Genomic DNA, 18,925 nt, shown 5'->3' with positions numbered 1-18,925 from the left:
GCTGCAATTGTTCCATAATTGTTCAAGAGCTTTGAGACGTCTCGAAGACGTGATAAGGCACTATATCAAATGCAAAGATTATTATTAGAATTCTAAAAGTAAGCCAAGTTTTCATGCTGAACTACAACTTGGGGACAATGTTGGAGGTGCCGTCCTTTGGATAAATCGTTAAACCAAAGTGCTGTCTGCATGTTCAGGTGGAAGTTAAAGAGCCCATGGTACTACTTGAAAAGAGTAGAGCATTTCTCCTAGTGTCTGGTTATAAACCCTCTGATAAAATTGGTCATTCACTACATGGCTATCTGTGGGGCCCTGCTGTGTTTAAATTGGCTAACTACAAAAATAGTCACTGTATTACAGCACTTAGAGTCATCCTCCCAATAAGAAAGGTGCTATATCAAATGAAAGAATTAATAATAGACAATCCACAATACAGCTTGTTTTTTTCTACACCTGCTTTAATAGAACAAGCAAGATTGAAGAATGTCCATATCCATTTTGTTATTGGAGTGGCAGCACTTTTTGTCAATGAAAGTTTCAAAGTCATCTATTTTATGAAAAGATTCAGGTTTATGATTTGGGTGTGATCAGATAAGTAACTTTTCTAAGTAAGACAACTGGTCTCCTAGAGGGCCAATGTAAGTACCGAGTGCAATTTTAGCAATTTATACAACAACGCAGCAGTTTCCAATCCATGGACATTTATTTACCAGAGAAAAGAAAAATAAAATACAGGGTAACCTTTATATGGAGTTTATAATACGCACATTAATACTATGTGTCAGGTTTTATGGGACAGATATATAAAAGCTTCAAAAACATGATAGGACCTGGATGAACTTGTACTTTACGCAGTAGTTATTAAACGCCAGAATAGTAGAATCAAACCTCTGGAATGCAACTCAAACCCTTAAGCAGGTGATAAGTGATCCAATGCATAGTGGCCATGATGCCCATTATGTTACTGAACTCCAAAGAGATAAGGAGAAGGATCAAAAACAAAACAAACTGCTTCTCTTTAATGAAAAGAGTCAACCCAGATTGCGAACAGCATTTTATAGTAGTGGGGTGCAGAGCTCAATTAGTTGGAGGCACACACTTTCATGGCCAAAGTAATGGGGCGAGCAAAAACAAAAAATATAATAAAAATATAATACTCCAGACACCAAATATTAACATTTAATTGCATTTATATACCGCCTTTCATGTCAGGATGATATCCCAAGGCACTGGACAGTCAAGAGTTTGCATCCGAGCTTGGGGTTGGAAGAATAATAATAAATATTAATCCTTGCATTTGATATAGTGCCTTATCATGTCTTTGAGATGTCTCAAAGCTCTTCATAGAATATACTGTAAAATGAATTGACTGTATATTTTGTGAGCGAAACGCGGCAGCCAATTGCACACAGCAGTGTCCCACAAACAGTTGTGGATTGAGTGACCAATTTATTATTGTTTTTTAAAGGAATTATTAAACCTGGAAAAGCCATCCACCAATCGACTAACAACCGGGTTTCCACTTACTGCTAGGTAAACAGAGGCATGTGGAGGAAGGAAACTTGCCCAACGTTTTGCTCTGCCGGGAATTGAACCCAGGTTTCTCGCTTGCGAGGCGAGTGCTCTAACCACTGAGCTACAGGACTCCAGGAATCAAGAGGGATGGAGGATACGAGAGGTGGAAATGGAAGGATGACCAAAGGCACGGTCGAAGAAGACAGTCTTGTCTTGAAGATTAAACTATTCTGCATGCACAGTATTAAACTTCTTACCTCATAAGGTAAATTATCGAAGTAACCATTCTTGGTGCATTCAGCCAGGCTTATCTCACTGAACTGTCCATTCAAGAGCTCTAAATCTTGGTCATCGTCGACTTCCAGATCTAACATAGATGGCTTGCGTAGAGGAAGCAAGGGCTTGTCCTTAACACCGTGTAATACAACAGCATCCAGTTCAGCATAGTAGTCCAGGAGAGAACTGTTCAGTTCCAAGCGAATCAAGTTTGTACGGAAGTTAATTTGTTTAATGCATGGTGTAAATTGGCGAGCCTGTGAAACATTCACTTTTACAGGATCCCCTGACCACAGAGTCTCCCACCTGTAGGCACACAGAAAAATAATGGTGTCAAAGCTAAAGAAGTCTCAATCAGTTAACATGGAGTATTTACTAATACTGTAACAGCATTTTCAAGATTAAATACCTTTCTATACAACCTTCTGAATTGATTTCATGGGTACTTTAAGCTAAAGCTCAAATAAAAACTAAATTAAATGATGCTTTTAAATATGTAACAAGCAACTTCTTTAATCATGTCAAATGATCAATCCAAACTATGCTATGGTATTACTGTTAAATCTCATTCAGAGAGAAACTCAGTCTTTATAAATCAAATCATTTCAAAATAATGTATTATATGCATTTTATTTTGCCAGAACTGTCTCTTATCCAAAGTTCTCTTCATAATCCTTCATCGGAGCATAACTCTCTTTCCTGTGTCTCAACAGCTGCTTTAATATTTAAATAAGAACAGGATTTGCATTAAACAAATCCTACGCGAGCATTTATAGGAAGTGATTTTTTTATTCACTTGACTTAGGACGAGAATTGTTATAATATTGGTGAGCAATTTAGTTTTAAACACAGTTCTAGCGTTTAAATCCCTCCACATCTTGGCACCGCCCTATCTCTCCAACCTCCTCTCTCCTCAAAGCACTTCCCGCTGCCTCTGCTCTATTGGTTCTAGCCTCCTCCTTGTCCCTCGAATCCTCTGCTCCACCATCAGCGGCCATGCCTTCAGCCACGACACCCAGAAGCTATGGAACTCCCTCCCTCAATCCCTTCATCTTGCCCTCTCTTTGCCCATTTTCAGGTTGCCCCTGAAAACCTTCCTCTTCACTGTGCCTATGGTCACCTTCCCCCTCCCCCTGGTTCGACATCGGGCTCTGCCAGTAGTAAGCGTTCTGGGACTTCACCTGGTGCGGAAGGCGCTATACAAATGCAAGTTATTGTTGTTTTTCCAGCATTCATTTTCTTCCATATACTGTGCACATTTCCCCATGAAGATACTTCGGGAGAAGTGTATCTGCCTGGAAGTCATGTCAAAAGGCCAACACCCTGAGAACTTGTTTATCTCTATTTTTAAATAGCAGTAAAAGTCCACAGATTCCATTATCCAGAAAATCAACAAACCATCTGGGGCTCGAGCTCCAGTGTTGAACCTTGGAACAGAAAGGAACCTGCTTCCTTCACTGCAGCGAAACCATCACAAAGATATATTACTGGTTGAAAATAGCTTTAAGTGATCAGGTCAAACTTCTAGACACGCTGTCCCTCCTCAGTGGAACTCTATACTGGAATCCTTTCATCTTGCACCCTCCCGCCTCGCTTTCAAAGCCTATCCCATCCTATCCTTTTGACCCCCAACCCTCACCACAGCTCAGTCAGCTGCATGAAGCGCTTTGAAATGTCCTGACTGTGAAGGAGCTAGGATAGCTTGACACTGTGTGAGAGGACAGTCGTGGGTATTCTGGAGGGATGAGAAACCGAGTGAAGAAGGTATAAATGCCTTCTTCATCCAGACCAATCTTGTGATCTAACTGTAAATTGTTGTGGCTGTTGTCTGACAGAGAAGTTTCCTTGCACATTGATCATTGAGATGTCCTCACATTTCTGGATGTGTGTGACCTGCTCCTGATATGTGCTGCTCTGTCACAACCACTGAACTTTGGCTTTTTGTGGGCCTTGCCAAGCATGAACACACACTCTACACTTAAGACCAATTGCCTGTGAAGCCATTTGAGACGTTTCAATATTTTAGGTGCTCTATCAAACACAACAATTATTCTTTTCTTTAGGGAATACACATACATCCTGACATTCCTCCACCAGTCTCACATCACTGCTCTGTGGTACAGAAAGACTAAATTGATACAGTCCAGACAATTGTAAAAAACCTTTTAAAGCATATTATTTGCCAATGTCTCAGGCAAGACTGAACAGCTATAATGTACCTCAGTTTGGACATACAGAAGGTCGCTTAGTTAATGAAGCATTAAGTGTTGTACAGGTAAGACAGTGAAATGACAGATTTTTTTATTTTTATAAAAAGCTGCTCTCATGTTCAGGACCACCTAATTACAGCTTTTCAGCTTCCCACTGTGGTCATGCAGACTTAACTTATTTCCAGCTGTTCCTCTCCACAGTCAAATTTGTTACATCTCAGTTAACTTATTCTGGAATCTTCTAGTTTCAAAAACATTGCTGTGTACAGATTGAACCAAGAATAATGGCATTCAGATTTTTAATCATTACCTTAACCTGAGATTAAGTAAATTATTCCTTCTAATCTATGTATTATGCTACAAGTTATTTATCAAATTGAATTTCATCTAGTATAAACAGGAATGGCGAGATGAACAGTGCACAAAAATTAGATATTAATGCATTTAGGGTTGATGGAAATAATTTTTTTTGTTATATTTGTTGAATATTATTGACGGTTATTTTTAATTAATTTTTTTCAAAAGTATATTCAACAACACTTGTCACCTGGAGTACTGCGTTCAGTTTTGGACACCACACAGGAAAGATGTATTGGCCTTGGAGGGGGTGTAGCACAGGTTCACCAAAATGTTACCAGACCAAAAAGGGTTAAGTTACGAGGAAAGGCTGCGTATTCCCTCGAGTTTAGAAGATTGAGGGGTGATTTGATAGAGGTTTTTAGGATGATAAAGGGATTTGATAGGGTAGATGCAGAAAAGCTATTTCCTATGTTGGGGAATGCAAAACAAGGGGCATCGTCTTAAAATTAGAACCAGACCAGTTAAGAATGAAATTAGGAAGCATTTTTCACTCAAAGGGTGGTAGAAATCTGGAACTCTCTCCCCCAAAAGGTCGTGGATGCTGGATCCATCCACACCTTCGAGAAAGAGATTGACAGATTTTTGGTAGGTCAGGATATTAAGGGATACGGAGAGAAAGCGGGAAATTGGAATTGAAATTCTAGTAAAGATATAGATCAGCCATGATCTAATTAAATGGCGGAACAGGCTCGATGAGCTGAATGGCCTACTCCTGTTCCTATGTCACACTTGGAGAACACAAAACGGTGATACAACAAGCACAGGGCCACCTCTGCTGCCTCAATAAAAGCTCTAATTTCAAATATCCATTAGCAAGTCATTTACTACAAGCAAACGGGCGTTGATTTTCAGTCAATGGAAATTTATTGGTGTCAGATTGTGGAATATGCCCCCAAAATTATGAATATTATTATTTACTGATTATTGAACCCAGGCTTAGGGTTATATTATACAGTAGTAATACATGCAGACAGGAGCAGACCATCTACCATCCATCCAAATTCCCTTTACTATCTCTCTAGTTAATAACCTATAGTTGGCAAGTTATCAGTCTATAATGAAAGACAATATAAACCATAGTTCTCCACTCTCAAACACTTTTTGTAAATAAAGTACATAAACTGGATATGTAAACAAGGAACTTAAAAAAAGCATTTTCAGGAGAGCACAGGAGAAAAAAATCTCTAAATTGTGTTGGACTGGAGAAATTTCAAGAAAGAAGTTACTGAATGAAATGAATAGTGTATGGTAATCTATATCGGTGCTAAAATGGAAATAAATGGTGTACAATAATAATCCTTGCATCTGATATATAATCTGATAGGTGTCAGCCTGACTCAATTGGTAGCACTCACCTCCAAGTCATAAAGTTGTAGATTCAAGCACCAGAACGGGACTTTGAACTCATAGTCTAGGCTGATACGGCAATACTGATGAGACGTTAACCTGAGATCCCATTTGCCTGTTCAGTTGGATGTTAAAGATCCCATGGCACTTTTCAAAAAGAGAAGAATATTTCTCCCAATGTCCTGGCTAATTGTCTTCCAAATTAAAAAAAGTCAATCACTTCATTGCTGTTTGTGAGCATTGCTAAGCTCAGATTGTTCGTGAATGCGGCAGCCAATTTATACACCAGCAATTTCCTATAAATAGTTATGAAGTGAATGACCATTTTTGGGGGTTGAGGAGTTCATGCCAAGGACATCAGGAAAAACTGCCTTCTCTTTTCAAATAATGTTATGGGATTTCATCTGGAGGATAGCATCCCTGATAATGCAACACTCCAGTGGGGACTGCAGTGGAGTGTCAGCCTAAACTATAATTTCAAAATTGCAGTGTGGGGCATGAACCCACTATAAAAGCAGCAACAGAAAATTTAGGCGAGACCGATGACAAAAATCACCACAATTGTCACTAACCATGTAGGTAAATATTGATAATAAATTCATGAGATTTATCATCAGATCCAAGTGCAAAACCACAGGAGTGAAATGCGCAAAGTAGCATTCCTTAGTACTTAATTGCTTATAGGCCACAATTTAATTCCAAGCAGCACGTTGCTCAAGGACAGCTCTCAGGAACCTTGCATTAATGCGTAGCACACAGGGATCAGGATCAGCACGCTCCTTAACCCTTAAGAACGCTGTGTTTCAAAACTCCTGCCTCTGAGAGCAGATTGGCTTTTGAGCTCAAGCACCACAACACTGGAAAAAAGTAACATTACTGAACACCAAGAGGGCTATATTGTAATGCCAACTCTAAACCACTTAAAACATATAATAAAATATTTTAAATATTTTCACTACTCACTCATCCTATTGTCCTTTTTATATACTGTATTCTCTTCTGATCAATTTTGTTCCACCTTTATTAACATTTATTCCTTTCTCTACATTTGATCTTTAAAAGTTTAAATCATTTTCTTAGCTCACTTTTCTTCCAGCTCCCATCATCCATTCAGAGTAAGAGGGCAACATTTACTTCACTGGTTGAAAACTGTCTTGACAGCGACTTTCTTTCTGCTATCCCAAACCCCAGTGACTGAAAATTGAAGTGTCCGTATCGTAGAAATTCCTCTCCCAGCACACACACAATATCCCAGAATCAGGAAATGCAGAACTCCAAAATTTCATTCAATTCCTTTGCTTTCTCTCAACAGGCATACAGATTTTAAGATACTTCCCAGTACCACCTTTCCTTAAAAACAGTCACTTTCTTCCCCTCCCCAAAAAGCAGCGCCATAGAAATTCTATATTTTGCTAAGATTCCAAATCTGGACACAACGATAGATCCCACGGGTTGATTTTGTTCCAGTGGATTACTATCAAACTACTGAACCCAGTAATCTATTTCTGACACTGGACGTCTGGCAGATCGGGATCTTTCAAGTATTAGATGCAATACCAAAATCAACAGCCCCACAGACAATATGCTGAATGAAGGATAAATATGCTGAATGAAGGTAAATGCAAGTTAACAAAATAAAAATTGCTAGACAAAAGAAGAAAAAGGACCACAGTTTGCCTTCCACCATCCTGGCAGTATCTAGTTTGGCAGAATATGGCATGCACATGTCATGTCCCAAACTATATACTGTATCCCAAGATATTATTTTCTAAAAGAAATCTTTCCAAAGTTATTGTTGTATTTGTGCAAGCAACACTATTACGTTAATATGAGTATGCTATTATTGAAAATAAGATAGATTACAGATTGTTTTCTACTTTGTACCTGGAAACCATATTAGCTCTCATCAATAGCAGATGTTCTAAAGCCGTGTTTACCTAATTTCTGATGCAGGAGTCTGGGAATATGGATTTGCTGAACAAGCCAGGATCCTAACAACAGCCCCAGGGTGGTATGTCTCCAAAACATCAACAGCTGTGGGGTAAACAGCTTCCTCAAATGCCAGCTCAACGTATTCTTGGCTCTGAAAACTTTCAGGGTTCCTTCTGAATGGCCCAGGCGAACTTGGGCACTTTTCCCACCACTTTCCATACGTCCGAAACACAGCAGTCTGTGTGAAGTCTCCAGAACTCGGGTAGACGTTGGGCAGCCCGGACAAGTTCCACATGGTATAGGACAAGCTGTTCTCACTGCCGTACTGAGAGCTAAAATCCACCACCTCTTTGGCATGCTGCACTACTTCAACCCTGAGAGGCAAAGAGCGGTTGTTTGATTCAATAGCTCGACGACTGTTCATTGCTTCTCCTCTTGTACCAGATCTGGCTCTACGCCGAAGGCAAATGTAGTAAAACATGCTCAAAATTGTTATCATGGGAAACATTGAGGTTATTTTGGGTGTTCACAGCAGCAGCTGTAATCTTGATTTGCCTCAGTGCTGTACTTTTCTTCTTGATCAAGTGCAAAAGGGCTCTTCCCTGTGTGGAAGAAGCAGAAAAACAAGGTCAAAGTAATACCTGAAATAAAAGTACACTTTTCTTTGGAAAAACATTTACACAAGTTTCAACTCAAGCTTCATTCCCAGAAAAGCTCCCTTATTCCACGTACACAACAAATTAGATATTCTGTCATGTTTGTCTGTGCTCAAAGGATATGGGTAGAGAGCAGCAAAATTGGGATCAATAAAAAATAACTTAAAAAAAACAGTTAACAGTGCACAGACCCCACGGACTAAATGACCACCTTCCAGGCAGAAGATTTCTAGGTTTCAAATATATTGGAGGAAAATAGCATCACAGGAACTTGGCCCATTGCTACTTTTCTACATCTTGTAAAACCACCATTAGAAGCAATGATATTTCTTTGTGTACTTTGGTCTCTGTCACTTCAAAGTCAAATGAAAACAAGTATGGGGGGAAGAAAGAAGCGGCAGAAGAAACAACCAACCTTCCCACCCTTACTCATTAGGTAAGGCACAATAAAAACAACACATTTACAGATTTATTAGAAACAGTATAATAGTTCTTGTATTTGTTGATATCACATCAAAACATCTCAAAGTGCTCCAGTGTTTTCTTGAAATGTTGTGACTGTATATTTGTAGACAAACTTGGCAGCCAATTTGCACACATCAATGTCCCACACACAGCAATGTCCTACACACAGCAAGGTCCTACACACAACAGGGTCCTACACACAACAGGGTCCTACACACAACAGGGTCCTACACACAACAGGGTCCTACACACAACAGGGTCCTACACACAACAGGGTCCTACACACAGCAAGGTCCTACACACAGCAAGGTCCTACACACAACAGGGTCCTACACACAACAGGGTCCTACACACAGCAAGGTCCTACACACAAGGTCCTACACACAACAGGGTCCTACCCACAACAAGGTCCTACCCACAACAAGGTCCTACACACAAGGTCCTACACACAACAGGGTCCTACCCACAACAAGGTCCTACCCACAACAAGGTCCTACACACAACAAGGTCCTACCCACAGCAAGGTCCTACACACAACAGGGTCCTACACACAACAGGGTCCTACACACAGCAAGGTCCTACACACAACAGGGTCCTACACACAACAAGATCCTACACACAACAGAGTCCTAATGAATCACCATAGTTTTTTACCGAGGGGATTGTTGGCCAAGACACTGAAACAAACTGAGGTCTTTAATGTCCACCTGAACAACTAGATGGGATCTCATCCAAAGGATGGCAACTCTAACAAATGCAGTGTTCCCCTTGCACTCCACTAGACTTTCAGCCCGGACTATGAATTTTGATGCGGGTCTTGTACCCACAACCGTTTTGACTCAGAGGAAAGAGTGCTTTCAACTGTGCTCGGTTGATAACATAAAGAAAAAAAACTTTTCAAATTAATCTTTAGCTTCATCTGGGTGACCAAGAGAATATTTTAGTAGAATATAAATGTTGAACAGCAAAATAATATTAATAGTAATAATAATAATGCAAACAAATTATGAAAGAAATTTAATTGTGGGGTAATAAGAGTTTAAAGTTTATATTGAAATGTAAAGTTCTATTTCAGAAAATTGCGACTCCACTGGTTGCAGACTGCTCTTTTGTAAATAGTGGTAAATCTGGTTTAAAATATTAAAATAAAAAGTTAGTGAATTGCATTAACAATTTTAATATTAATTTGTTCAGGCGACACCCAAGTGACTAAGACATATGAATACAGTGTAAACTTTTGCAGGCTCCTTGGAAAAGACTGAGATTGTAACTCCTACAAAAGCAGTTACACTTAAAATACAACAGCTCTGCATTGCTACAATTGCAGTCAGGAGAAAAAAAACAAGCAATATTTCCAAAGATTATTTTAGTTGATAACTTGATGAAATGTACAAATTTGAAAGGACTCCTACATGACCATTTCATCTCCCTGAGCAATTGAAAGATGGGAATACTGTCCTTTTTCCCTGTTTATCTGATTTAGCAATTCACACAAGCTTGATAAAACTAGGATCACGTGAAATATCTTACTGATGCAACTTACGAAGTAAACTTTGCTCATAGCATAAGAATGTGTAGTTTAACAGGTCAGTTATATACAAGGTATTCTCCAGGTGGTTTATTGTTCCTCCTACATTTTCTCCCTCCTCTTCAGAATTTGAAAATGGTATGTCTTCTTATAACTAATTACATCACATCAATCAGCAGGAATGCTACTCTAAGTAGAATGTTTCAGAGTGTAATTCCAATGCAATCAACTTGCGGAGTGACATTTCGCCTACAAAATACAGTACATCTTGTGAAGCACTTTAAGATGTTCTCCTGACTTGAAAGGCACTACATAAAAAGCAAGGATTATTAGTTCCTATGGTTCTACCTAAAGTACATCAGTTATCTGAAAGGCATAGGCCACCTGTGACTGAGTACTTATTAAGAATCCTCTTTGAAATGATGACATTTTAGATCTCAGTGAGTATTCACAGGATGGTAAACCAAACGACCTTGTCGGATCCTGTAGCTCAGTGGTTAGAGCACTCACCTCGCAAGCGAGAGGACCTGGGTTTGATTCCTGGTCGGGCAGGGCAAAATGTTGGGCAAGCTTCCTTACTCCACACACACATGCCTCTGTTTACCTAGCAGTAAGTAGGAACCCGGTTGTTAGTCGATTGGTAACCTTTTCCGGAGGTAATGATTCCTTCAAAAAAAATAGTAGTAAGTTGGTCATTCAATCCACAACTGTTTGTGGGATACTGCTGTGCGCAATTGGCTGCCGAGTTTCACCTACAAGATATACTTTACAGATATGAAGCGCTTTGAGACGTCTCGAAGACGTGATAAGGTCCTATATCAAATGCAAGGATTATTATTATTAAATGAGGGAGCTAATGTTATTTTTTGTTCTGACAGTTTTGCATCCATTCCCTCATTTAATCACAATTCATTCTTGAATTATTCTGACTTAGTTAAATTACCATAGCTTTTGGGATTGTGTGCCACTTTGTGCTCACTATTGATTATCTGTACTTTATTTAAAAAACTAGATAGTCTCAATAAAATGGAATAATAATGTTAATGACTGTTGGCAGTTTTGCTGACATTTTAGCTGAAGCTCGGAGGCTATTATGATCCACTCATTGCAGAAAACTATAATACCTCCATGGTTCAAAGGTGGCTGTAATAAAAGTCAGTTTATAATTGGAAAGCAAAATCGCAACGCTGTTGGAACGACTACACACAGCAGTTGACTTTTTTTAAAAAAAATAGTACAATACATTATTATAATAATCTTGAAATTGCTACCGGTATATAGTACTATCCTCACTCAGTAAATTTTTACCAGTTCATCATCAAGAAAATTAGTTTATCCTGGAATACAATTTGTAGCACCATCCACTACTTATAGAATAAGCTTGTTATAGCTCAATGGTCTGGTCCAATCTCTCTGCTGTGAAAAAGAAAACTTGAAAAAATGTTCAACTTCCAAGTTGCCAACAACAAGTTGCATTTATAAAGCGCCTTTCATGTGGTGAGGTTGCCATGAGCAAGAAGCCGTGCTGACATCACTTCTGAAGTGGCGTTAGCGGTGTCTCCTGTGCATCGTGTGCATGTGCAGCACAGTAAACGATAGCAGTGACCTGAAGACACAGATGTTGACCATTGTTTAGCATGTGAGAGCAGCTGGTGAGCACCAGAGAACAGGTGTCCAGTTAGCACTGTAAGCACCAGCACTATTAGCAAAGCCACACGACCCAGGGTTATTGTAGAAGGACTGCCCCCACGGAAAAAAGGTTTTCAGTTTTATAACGCTTCATAACACCAAACCGCCTCGAATTATTTCAATGGGCAAATGAAGTGAATTGGAAGGAAAATACCCACTCTTCACAACGCTACACTGACCATGGCAGGATGATGACTGTGGTTCATAATAAGCAGATTTCACGGTGAAGTCAAACCAAACGAAGAAATAGGGAGACTTTTAATTCCTTGAGTTATCAGCAGTGTATGAATTAATTATATTCCTAAACTACTGAAACTAAAATTGTGCTGCATTAAGTCTTAACTATTTGATAAAATCTTTATAGTTTTTGGAGAGTATTGGGAGTATACATACTAATTTACTGAAACTATAGTTTCGCAAATGTAAGTTGAAAGCAAAAAATCATGTCGTTTTTAAAAATGTACACTTTTCCCTATATTCATTAAAATAACATGCATGATGTTAAGCGGGTGGAATGACAACGGAAACCATTTCATGAAAAAATGTCATCCAAATAACAGGATCAATGACTTAAAAAGCTGACAAAAAAAAGTTTGCCAATTGCAGGTCACAATCAGCAGCAACATTTTGATAAGGACAAGAGATAGAGTGAGAATGAGAAAGAAAGAAAAATACCCAAACCACTGAAATTTTGAGTGTAGCACCACCAAAAAGGTGAGCGGGAAAACTTATTTTTACAAAAACGATCCATCTCCATGAAAATAACACCAAGGAGACAGATACTAGTCTTTGACATATTATATTCCATTTTAGACAGTACAGTCTTCCATTCTGCCCCCATATTCTGGAACTCCATCCCGGACTCGCTCACTTGCTTCCCTGTTTCAAAGCACATCTCAAAATATGTGATTTGTCATCTTTTTCCAGCCCAAACCCTCGCTCTCACCCCCAACTCGGGTGTCCGTCCAGCATCGTAAATGCGCTTTAAGACATCCTCCCTACGTGAGAGGCACTTTATGAACGTAAATGTATGTCAGCCTGATTCAGGTTGTAGCAATCTCACCTCAGAGTCAGAAGGTTGTTAGTTCGAGACCCACATTGGGACTTGGAACTCATACAATCTAAGCTGACACTCCAATGCAGTGCTGAGGTGTGCTGCATTGTTGGAGGTGCCATTCCTCTGGTAAGACGTTAAACCAAGACGTCTGCCTGTTCAGGTGGATGTTAAAAGACCCCAAGACACTATTCAGAAAGAGAAGGGAGTTTCTCCCAATATCATGCCCGACCAACCCTTAAATAAAAGTGATCAATCACCTAATTGCTGTTTGTAGGCCCTACCTGTACGCAAATTGATTACCCGGTGCGCACACAAACACAGTCACTGCACTTTACAGTATATCCTGCAAAGCGCTTTGGGACATTGCTCTGATGTAAAGGCGCTATACTAAATGTAAAGGTCATTATTATTAAATGAAGTATTGTGCAGGTGCCTTCATAGCCAGGAATGCCACAGCCACCTACTAACATAGAGCATGGCAATGCCAACAGGCAGGGATGCATGGCACCACCACATTTGCATTCTGGAAGTCGTGCATAACGTCAAATCCCAGGTACACAAGTTCCAGTCATTAAGTGGCAAAACTCCATGCGGATCCATGTCCGCCACTCACTCGTTTTCATATTCCCTCTTTCTCCTCCTCCAAATGTCCTTGATGTGTCAAATGACTACTAGTCACAACCCCACTATTCTCCCGGGAGTGCGTGCGTGCGTGTTTGGGGGGGAGGGGGGGGTGAGAGAGAAAGGAATGGGGATGGGCAAGGTTAACAGGGTCTCTTTGGGTCTCTGACAGCTCCAAGGTGACGTGTCAAGCAACAAAAGATCAAAATTAAGTAAATTCTCTGTGACAATCTCAGCAGTGCTGTCCCTGACCCAGGCAGTCTGTACTCCAGAACCATGCTGATAACACACCAGCCAGGCAAGACTTGGAAGGGGCAGACCAGTGATGGGGACCAGAGATTCTTCCTACACAGCTCAGCTCCTATTTACTCTGCAAGACAAAACCCTAATGGACAGGATGGTGCAAGGCTGGACAAGCAGTGGGAAACTTGCCAGAAAGTGCTCTACATAGCAACTATGAAGAATTAGTGGTTAAACTCTAATTTAGTACCCAGATCACATTCTGTAGGCCCCAAGCCTTGGGTCTTACCTGCATCTACAGGATGCTTAACTAATTTACATTCTAGGGAGTGAATGTGCAGGAATATTAACATATTAACATACAAATATGAAATCTATGTAGAAATGTGTAATTTACATACAGATGTGAAATTCTCAGTTTGGTTTGGAAATTCTTAAGGATGGTGATGGGTTTCCACAAGTATCAGACATGCAGCCCACCAAAACAGTTCTTTCCTGTCTCCCATTCCTCCCTTCTCCCTCTCTTCATCTGTCTGTCAGTGGCCCTCCCTCGATCTCTCACTCACTATCTCTCACTCACTATCTCTCCCTCCCTACTCTCTCTTTCTCTCTGTCACTCTCTCCATCGGTTTCTCTCCCAGTTTCTGTCTGTCTCCCCTCTCTCTGTCTCTCCCAGTTTCTCTGTCTGCCTCTCTCCCAGTCTCTGTCTGTCTGTCTCTGATCTGCCTGCTCTCCCTCTCTCTCTGTGTGTTCCACTACTTCTCTCCCTACTTCTCTCTCTCTCTCTCTCTCTCATACACACAGTCTATCTGTGTCCCAGTCTCTCTGGGTCTCTCAGACCCCAGAGAGAGGGTTACTGCAGGGCTCTCCCCGTGACCCGAGCCAGGCTGTCAGTATGCTCGCTCAGCTCTGTGTATGTGTGTGTATCACCGTGTGTGTGTACCACTGTGTGTGTATCACGGTATGTCTGTGTATGTGTATCACCGTGTGTGTGTGTGTATATATATCACTGTATGCGTGTGTGCATCACTGTGTGTGTGTGTGTATCACTGTGTGTGTGTATCACTTTGTGTGCATGTGTATGTGTGTGTGTATCACTGTGTGTGTGTATATATCACTGTGTGTGTGTATCATTGTGTGTGTGTATATATCACTGTGTGTGTGTAATAATAATCCTTGCATTTGATATAGTGCTTTTCACGTCTTCTAGACATCTCAAAACGCTTTACAGAATATACTGTAAAGTGAATTGACTGTATATTTGTGGGCGAACGCGGCAGCCAATTGCACACAGCAATGTCCCACAGACAGTCGTAGATTGAAAATGACCAATTTATTATTGTTTTGTTTTTTTGGAGGAATTATTATTATTAGGTGTGTGGAGTAAGGAAACTTGCCCAAGGTTTCGCCCTCTGCCTGGAATTGAACCCAGGTCTCTCACTTGCAAAGTGAGTGCTCTAATCACTGAGCGTGTGTCACTGTGTGTGTGTGTCAGTGTGTGTGTGTATGTGTGTGTCAGTGTGTGTGTGTGTAGGTGTGTGTCAGTGTGTGTGTGTGTTAGTGTGTGTGTGGGTGTGTGTCAGTGTGTGTGGGTGTGTGTCAGTGTGGGTGTGTGTCAGTGTGTGTGTGGGTGTGTGTCAGTGTGTGTGGGTGTGTGTCAGTGTGTGGGTGTCAGTGTGTGTGTGGGTGTGTGTCAGTGTGTGTGGGTGTGGTAGTGTGTGGGTGAGTGTCAGTGTGTGTGTGTGTGTGTGTGTCAGTGTGTGGGTATGTGTCAGTGTGTGGGTGGGTGTCAGTGTGTGTGGGTGTGTGTGTGGGTGTGTGTGTGGGTGGGTGTCAGTGTGTGTGGGTGTGTGTGTGTCAGTGTGTGTGTGTCAGTGTGCGGGTGTGTGTGTGTCAGTGTGTGTGTTAGTGCGTGTGTGTGTCAGTGTGTGTGTGTCAGTGTGTGTGGGTGTGTGTCAGTGTGTGTGTGTCAGTGTGTGGGTGTGTGTGTGTCAGTGTGTGTGTGTGTGTCAGTGTGTGTGTGTGTGTCAGTGTGTGTGTTAGTGCGTGTGTGTGTCAGTGTGTGTGTGTCAGTGTGTGTATGTGTGTGTCAGTGTGTGTGTGTGTCAGTGTGTGTGTGTGTCAGTGTGTGTGTGTCAGTGTGTGTGTGTGTGTGTGTGTGTGTCAGTGTGGGTGTGTGTGTGTGTGTGTCAGTGTGGGTGTGTCATGTGTGTTCAGCGTGTGTGTGTGTGTGTCAGTGTGTGTGTGTAGGTGTGTGTGTGGGAGGGGGGGTTCAGTGTGTGGTGTTCAGTGTGTGTGTGTGGGGGTGTGTAGGTGTGTGTGTGTGTGTGTGTAGGTGTGTGTGTGTGTGTAGGTGTGTGTGGGGGTGTGTCAGTGTGTGTGTGTGTGTGTCAGTGTGTGTGTGTGTGTGTGGGGGTGTGTCAGTGTGTGTGTGTGTGTGTGTGTGTGTCAGTGTGTGTGTGTGTGTGTGTGTGTGTGTGGGGGTGTGTGTGTCAGTGTGTGTGTGGGTGTGTGTGTGTGTGTGGGGGTGTGTGTGTCAGTGTGTGTGTGTGTGTGTGTGTGGGGGTGTGTGTGTCAGTGTGTGTGTGAGTGTGTGTGGGTGTGTGTCAGTGTGTGGGGTGTGTGTGTGTGTCAGTGTGTGTGTGAGTGTGTGTGGGTGTGTGTCAGTGTGTGGGGTGTGTGTGTGTCAGTGGGTGTGTGTGTGTGTGTTTATGTACCCGGTTCCCAGTATCAAAGCCGCTGAGAGCGCCGCAGCAGTTACTGCCGCCTTCAACTCAGGCCCCCGCCCCCCCCCCCCGTGTGTGTGTGTGTGTGTGTGTGTGTCAGTCACTCTCACTCCCGCCGTCACTGTGTGTGTGTGTGTGACTGTCAGTGTGTGTGAGTGTGTGTGTGACTGTGTTACTCACACTCGCCGCCGTCACTGTCTGTGCTTCATCTTGTAAACATGTCACCCATATCCGGGCACTGCTGGGCCGGCGCGGGGCATGCCGGGACTTGTAGTTCCTCACCGTCACAGCAACATTCACTTCTCCTTTGCTGTCAATTCTCTGCACTACTTTTGACCCCCCAGTGAGCAGAGGGGAGAAGAGGAGAGTGTGGGGGCGTTGGGGGGGCGGGGAGGTGAGGGGGGGCTGGAAGGAGCAATTTTGCAAATAATCTCAGATTATTTATTGTAATAGATAATAATCCCTGCATTTGATATAGCGCTTTTCACGTCTTCTCAACGTCGCGAAGCGCTTCACAGAATATACTGTGAAGTGAATTGGCTGTTTATTTGTGGGCAAAACGCGTCAGCCATTTGCGCACAGCAATGTCCCACAAACAGTCGTGGATTGAAAATGACCAATTTATTATTGTTTTGGGTTTTGGAGGGATTATTATTAGGCTCTGTGTGGAGTAACGAAACTTGCCCAAGGTTCCGCCCTGTGCCTGGAATTGAACCCAGGTGTCTCGCTTGTAAGGCGAGTGCTCTAACCACTGAACTACAGGACTAATGTTATTATTAAAGTAAATCCACTTTACAGTACGTTCTGTGTAGCGCTTCAAGGTATCTTGAAGACGCAATAAGGCGCTATATATCAAATGCAAAGATTATTATTGTTATTATTATTTTATTTTATTTTAAAACTCTCCCCTTTTTTTTGCTCCAGGATGTGACAATTACATTCATTGCATTGCTTGAGCTGCTGTTCATGTAAGGAGGAAGGCATCTGCTTCAAGAATTCATCACGACTGCATCACTTTGGAACTGTTTGAAAAGAGAAGGGAGATTATCCTGGTATCCTGGTTGATAATTCGCTCCCCCTCACCAAAAAAAAATTGGTCATTGACTCGTTCCTGCTTGTGGAGTATCGCTGTGCGAAAATTGGCTGCTGCATATGCCCACAAAATACACAGTCACTACACTCTAAGTGTGCTTTAAAATGTCCTGACACGAAAAGTGCGAAATCAAATGCAACAATTATTATTGTTATGTTACACTCTGTGGAGGTAGTTTGTAAGTGATTTTCGTTAATGGGTCATCCAGATCAATAACATTGCCCCATTACGTGTAATAATAATAATCGTTGCATTTGATATAGCACCTCATCACATCATTGAGATGTCTCCAAGCGCTTCACAGAATATACTGTAAAGTGAAACAAAAACAGGAGTCGCTGGGAACACTCAGGAGGTTAGGCAGCATCTATGGAGAAAGGAAAGTGAATCAACGTTTCGTGTCCACAACCCTTCGGCAGTTCTGTCTAAATACTATATGTGTAGTTATTGTGTATTCTTCTGGTGTCATAGCCATCAATCCCCCAGATATAAATTGAACATTACTTTATTTGCCATCAATCCAATGTTTCTTCGAAACTTTGACTCACTTTCATTTCTCCGTAGATGCCGCCTGACCAGCTGAGTGTTCCCAGTGACTTCTGTTTTTGTTTCAGATTTCTGGCATCTGCAGTATTTTGCATTTTGTTTATACTGTAAATAAATTGACTATTTTGTGGGCAATACCAACTAATTAAATTGATTTTATTTATTTATTGGTGGGATTATTAACCCCAGAAAAGCGATCTTCAATGTTACTTTTCTTAGTATGTTTGTACTTCCAAAAATGGCTACTTTTTGCAGAAGGTTGTTATTTTGTTAAACCATTTCTGAACAGTCGTACAAACAGTCCTTGGTGCACCAATGATTACAGGAACTATGTGTGTTTTATACTGGCACATATGTCCTCATTCAATTTGTATATCAATATATTTTCCGATTTTCTCTAGTTCCTTATTTCTTACATTATAATCACTTGGGATAGCCACATCAGTAATACTACATATACAATCTATTTGGTTCTTTATGTTACTATCTGGTTTGTTCCAGACTACTATTCTATCTATATGTATTTGTGAGTCCCAGATTATGGTCATTCTATTTTTTTTCCACTTTTGTTGGTCAATGTTCATATCAGTTGGTCTTTACATTAATATCAAAGTGTTTATTATTATTACAAATGTTAAATCAATGTAGCATTCGCCATCCATTT

The 18,925-nt window shown here is 41.2% G+C and overlaps 1 protein-coding gene across 1 annotated transcript in view; it reads right to left on the bottom strand.

The window, feature by feature from the left end:
- The window catches only part of fbxl4 (F-box and leucine-rich repeat protein 4), a 66,451-nt gene extending 49,592 nt beyond the window's left edge, over positions 1-16,859 (bottom strand). Inside the window, exons 1-3 of the mRNA XM_007892942.2 lie at positions 16,803-16,859; positions 7,646-8,242; positions 1,773-2,097 (exon numbers count right to left, since the gene is read on the bottom strand). Of these exons, the coding sequence (XP_007891133.1) occupies positions 1,773-2,097; positions 7,646-8,148 (828 nt within the window). The 5' untranslated portion in view covers positions 8,149-8,242; positions 16,803-16,859. The remainder of the gene's footprint in view (positions 1-1,772; positions 2,098-7,645; positions 8,243-16,802) is intronic.
- Positions 16,860-18,925: the final 2,066 nt, after the last annotated feature.

The sequence above is a fragment of the Callorhinchus milii genome, unplaced genomic scaffold (genome assembly GCF_018977255.1).
Source record: "Callorhinchus milii isolate IMCB2004 unplaced genomic scaffold, IMCB_Cmil_1.0 Scaffold3, whole genome shotgun sequence".
In the NCBI taxonomy this organism is placed as follows: domain Eukaryota; kingdom Metazoa; phylum Chordata; class Chondrichthyes; order Chimaeriformes; family Callorhinchidae; genus Callorhinchus; species Callorhinchus milii.
The sequence above is the reverse complement of the archived record's forward strand: the minus strand, read 5'-3'. Positions and strand labels throughout refer to the sequence as shown.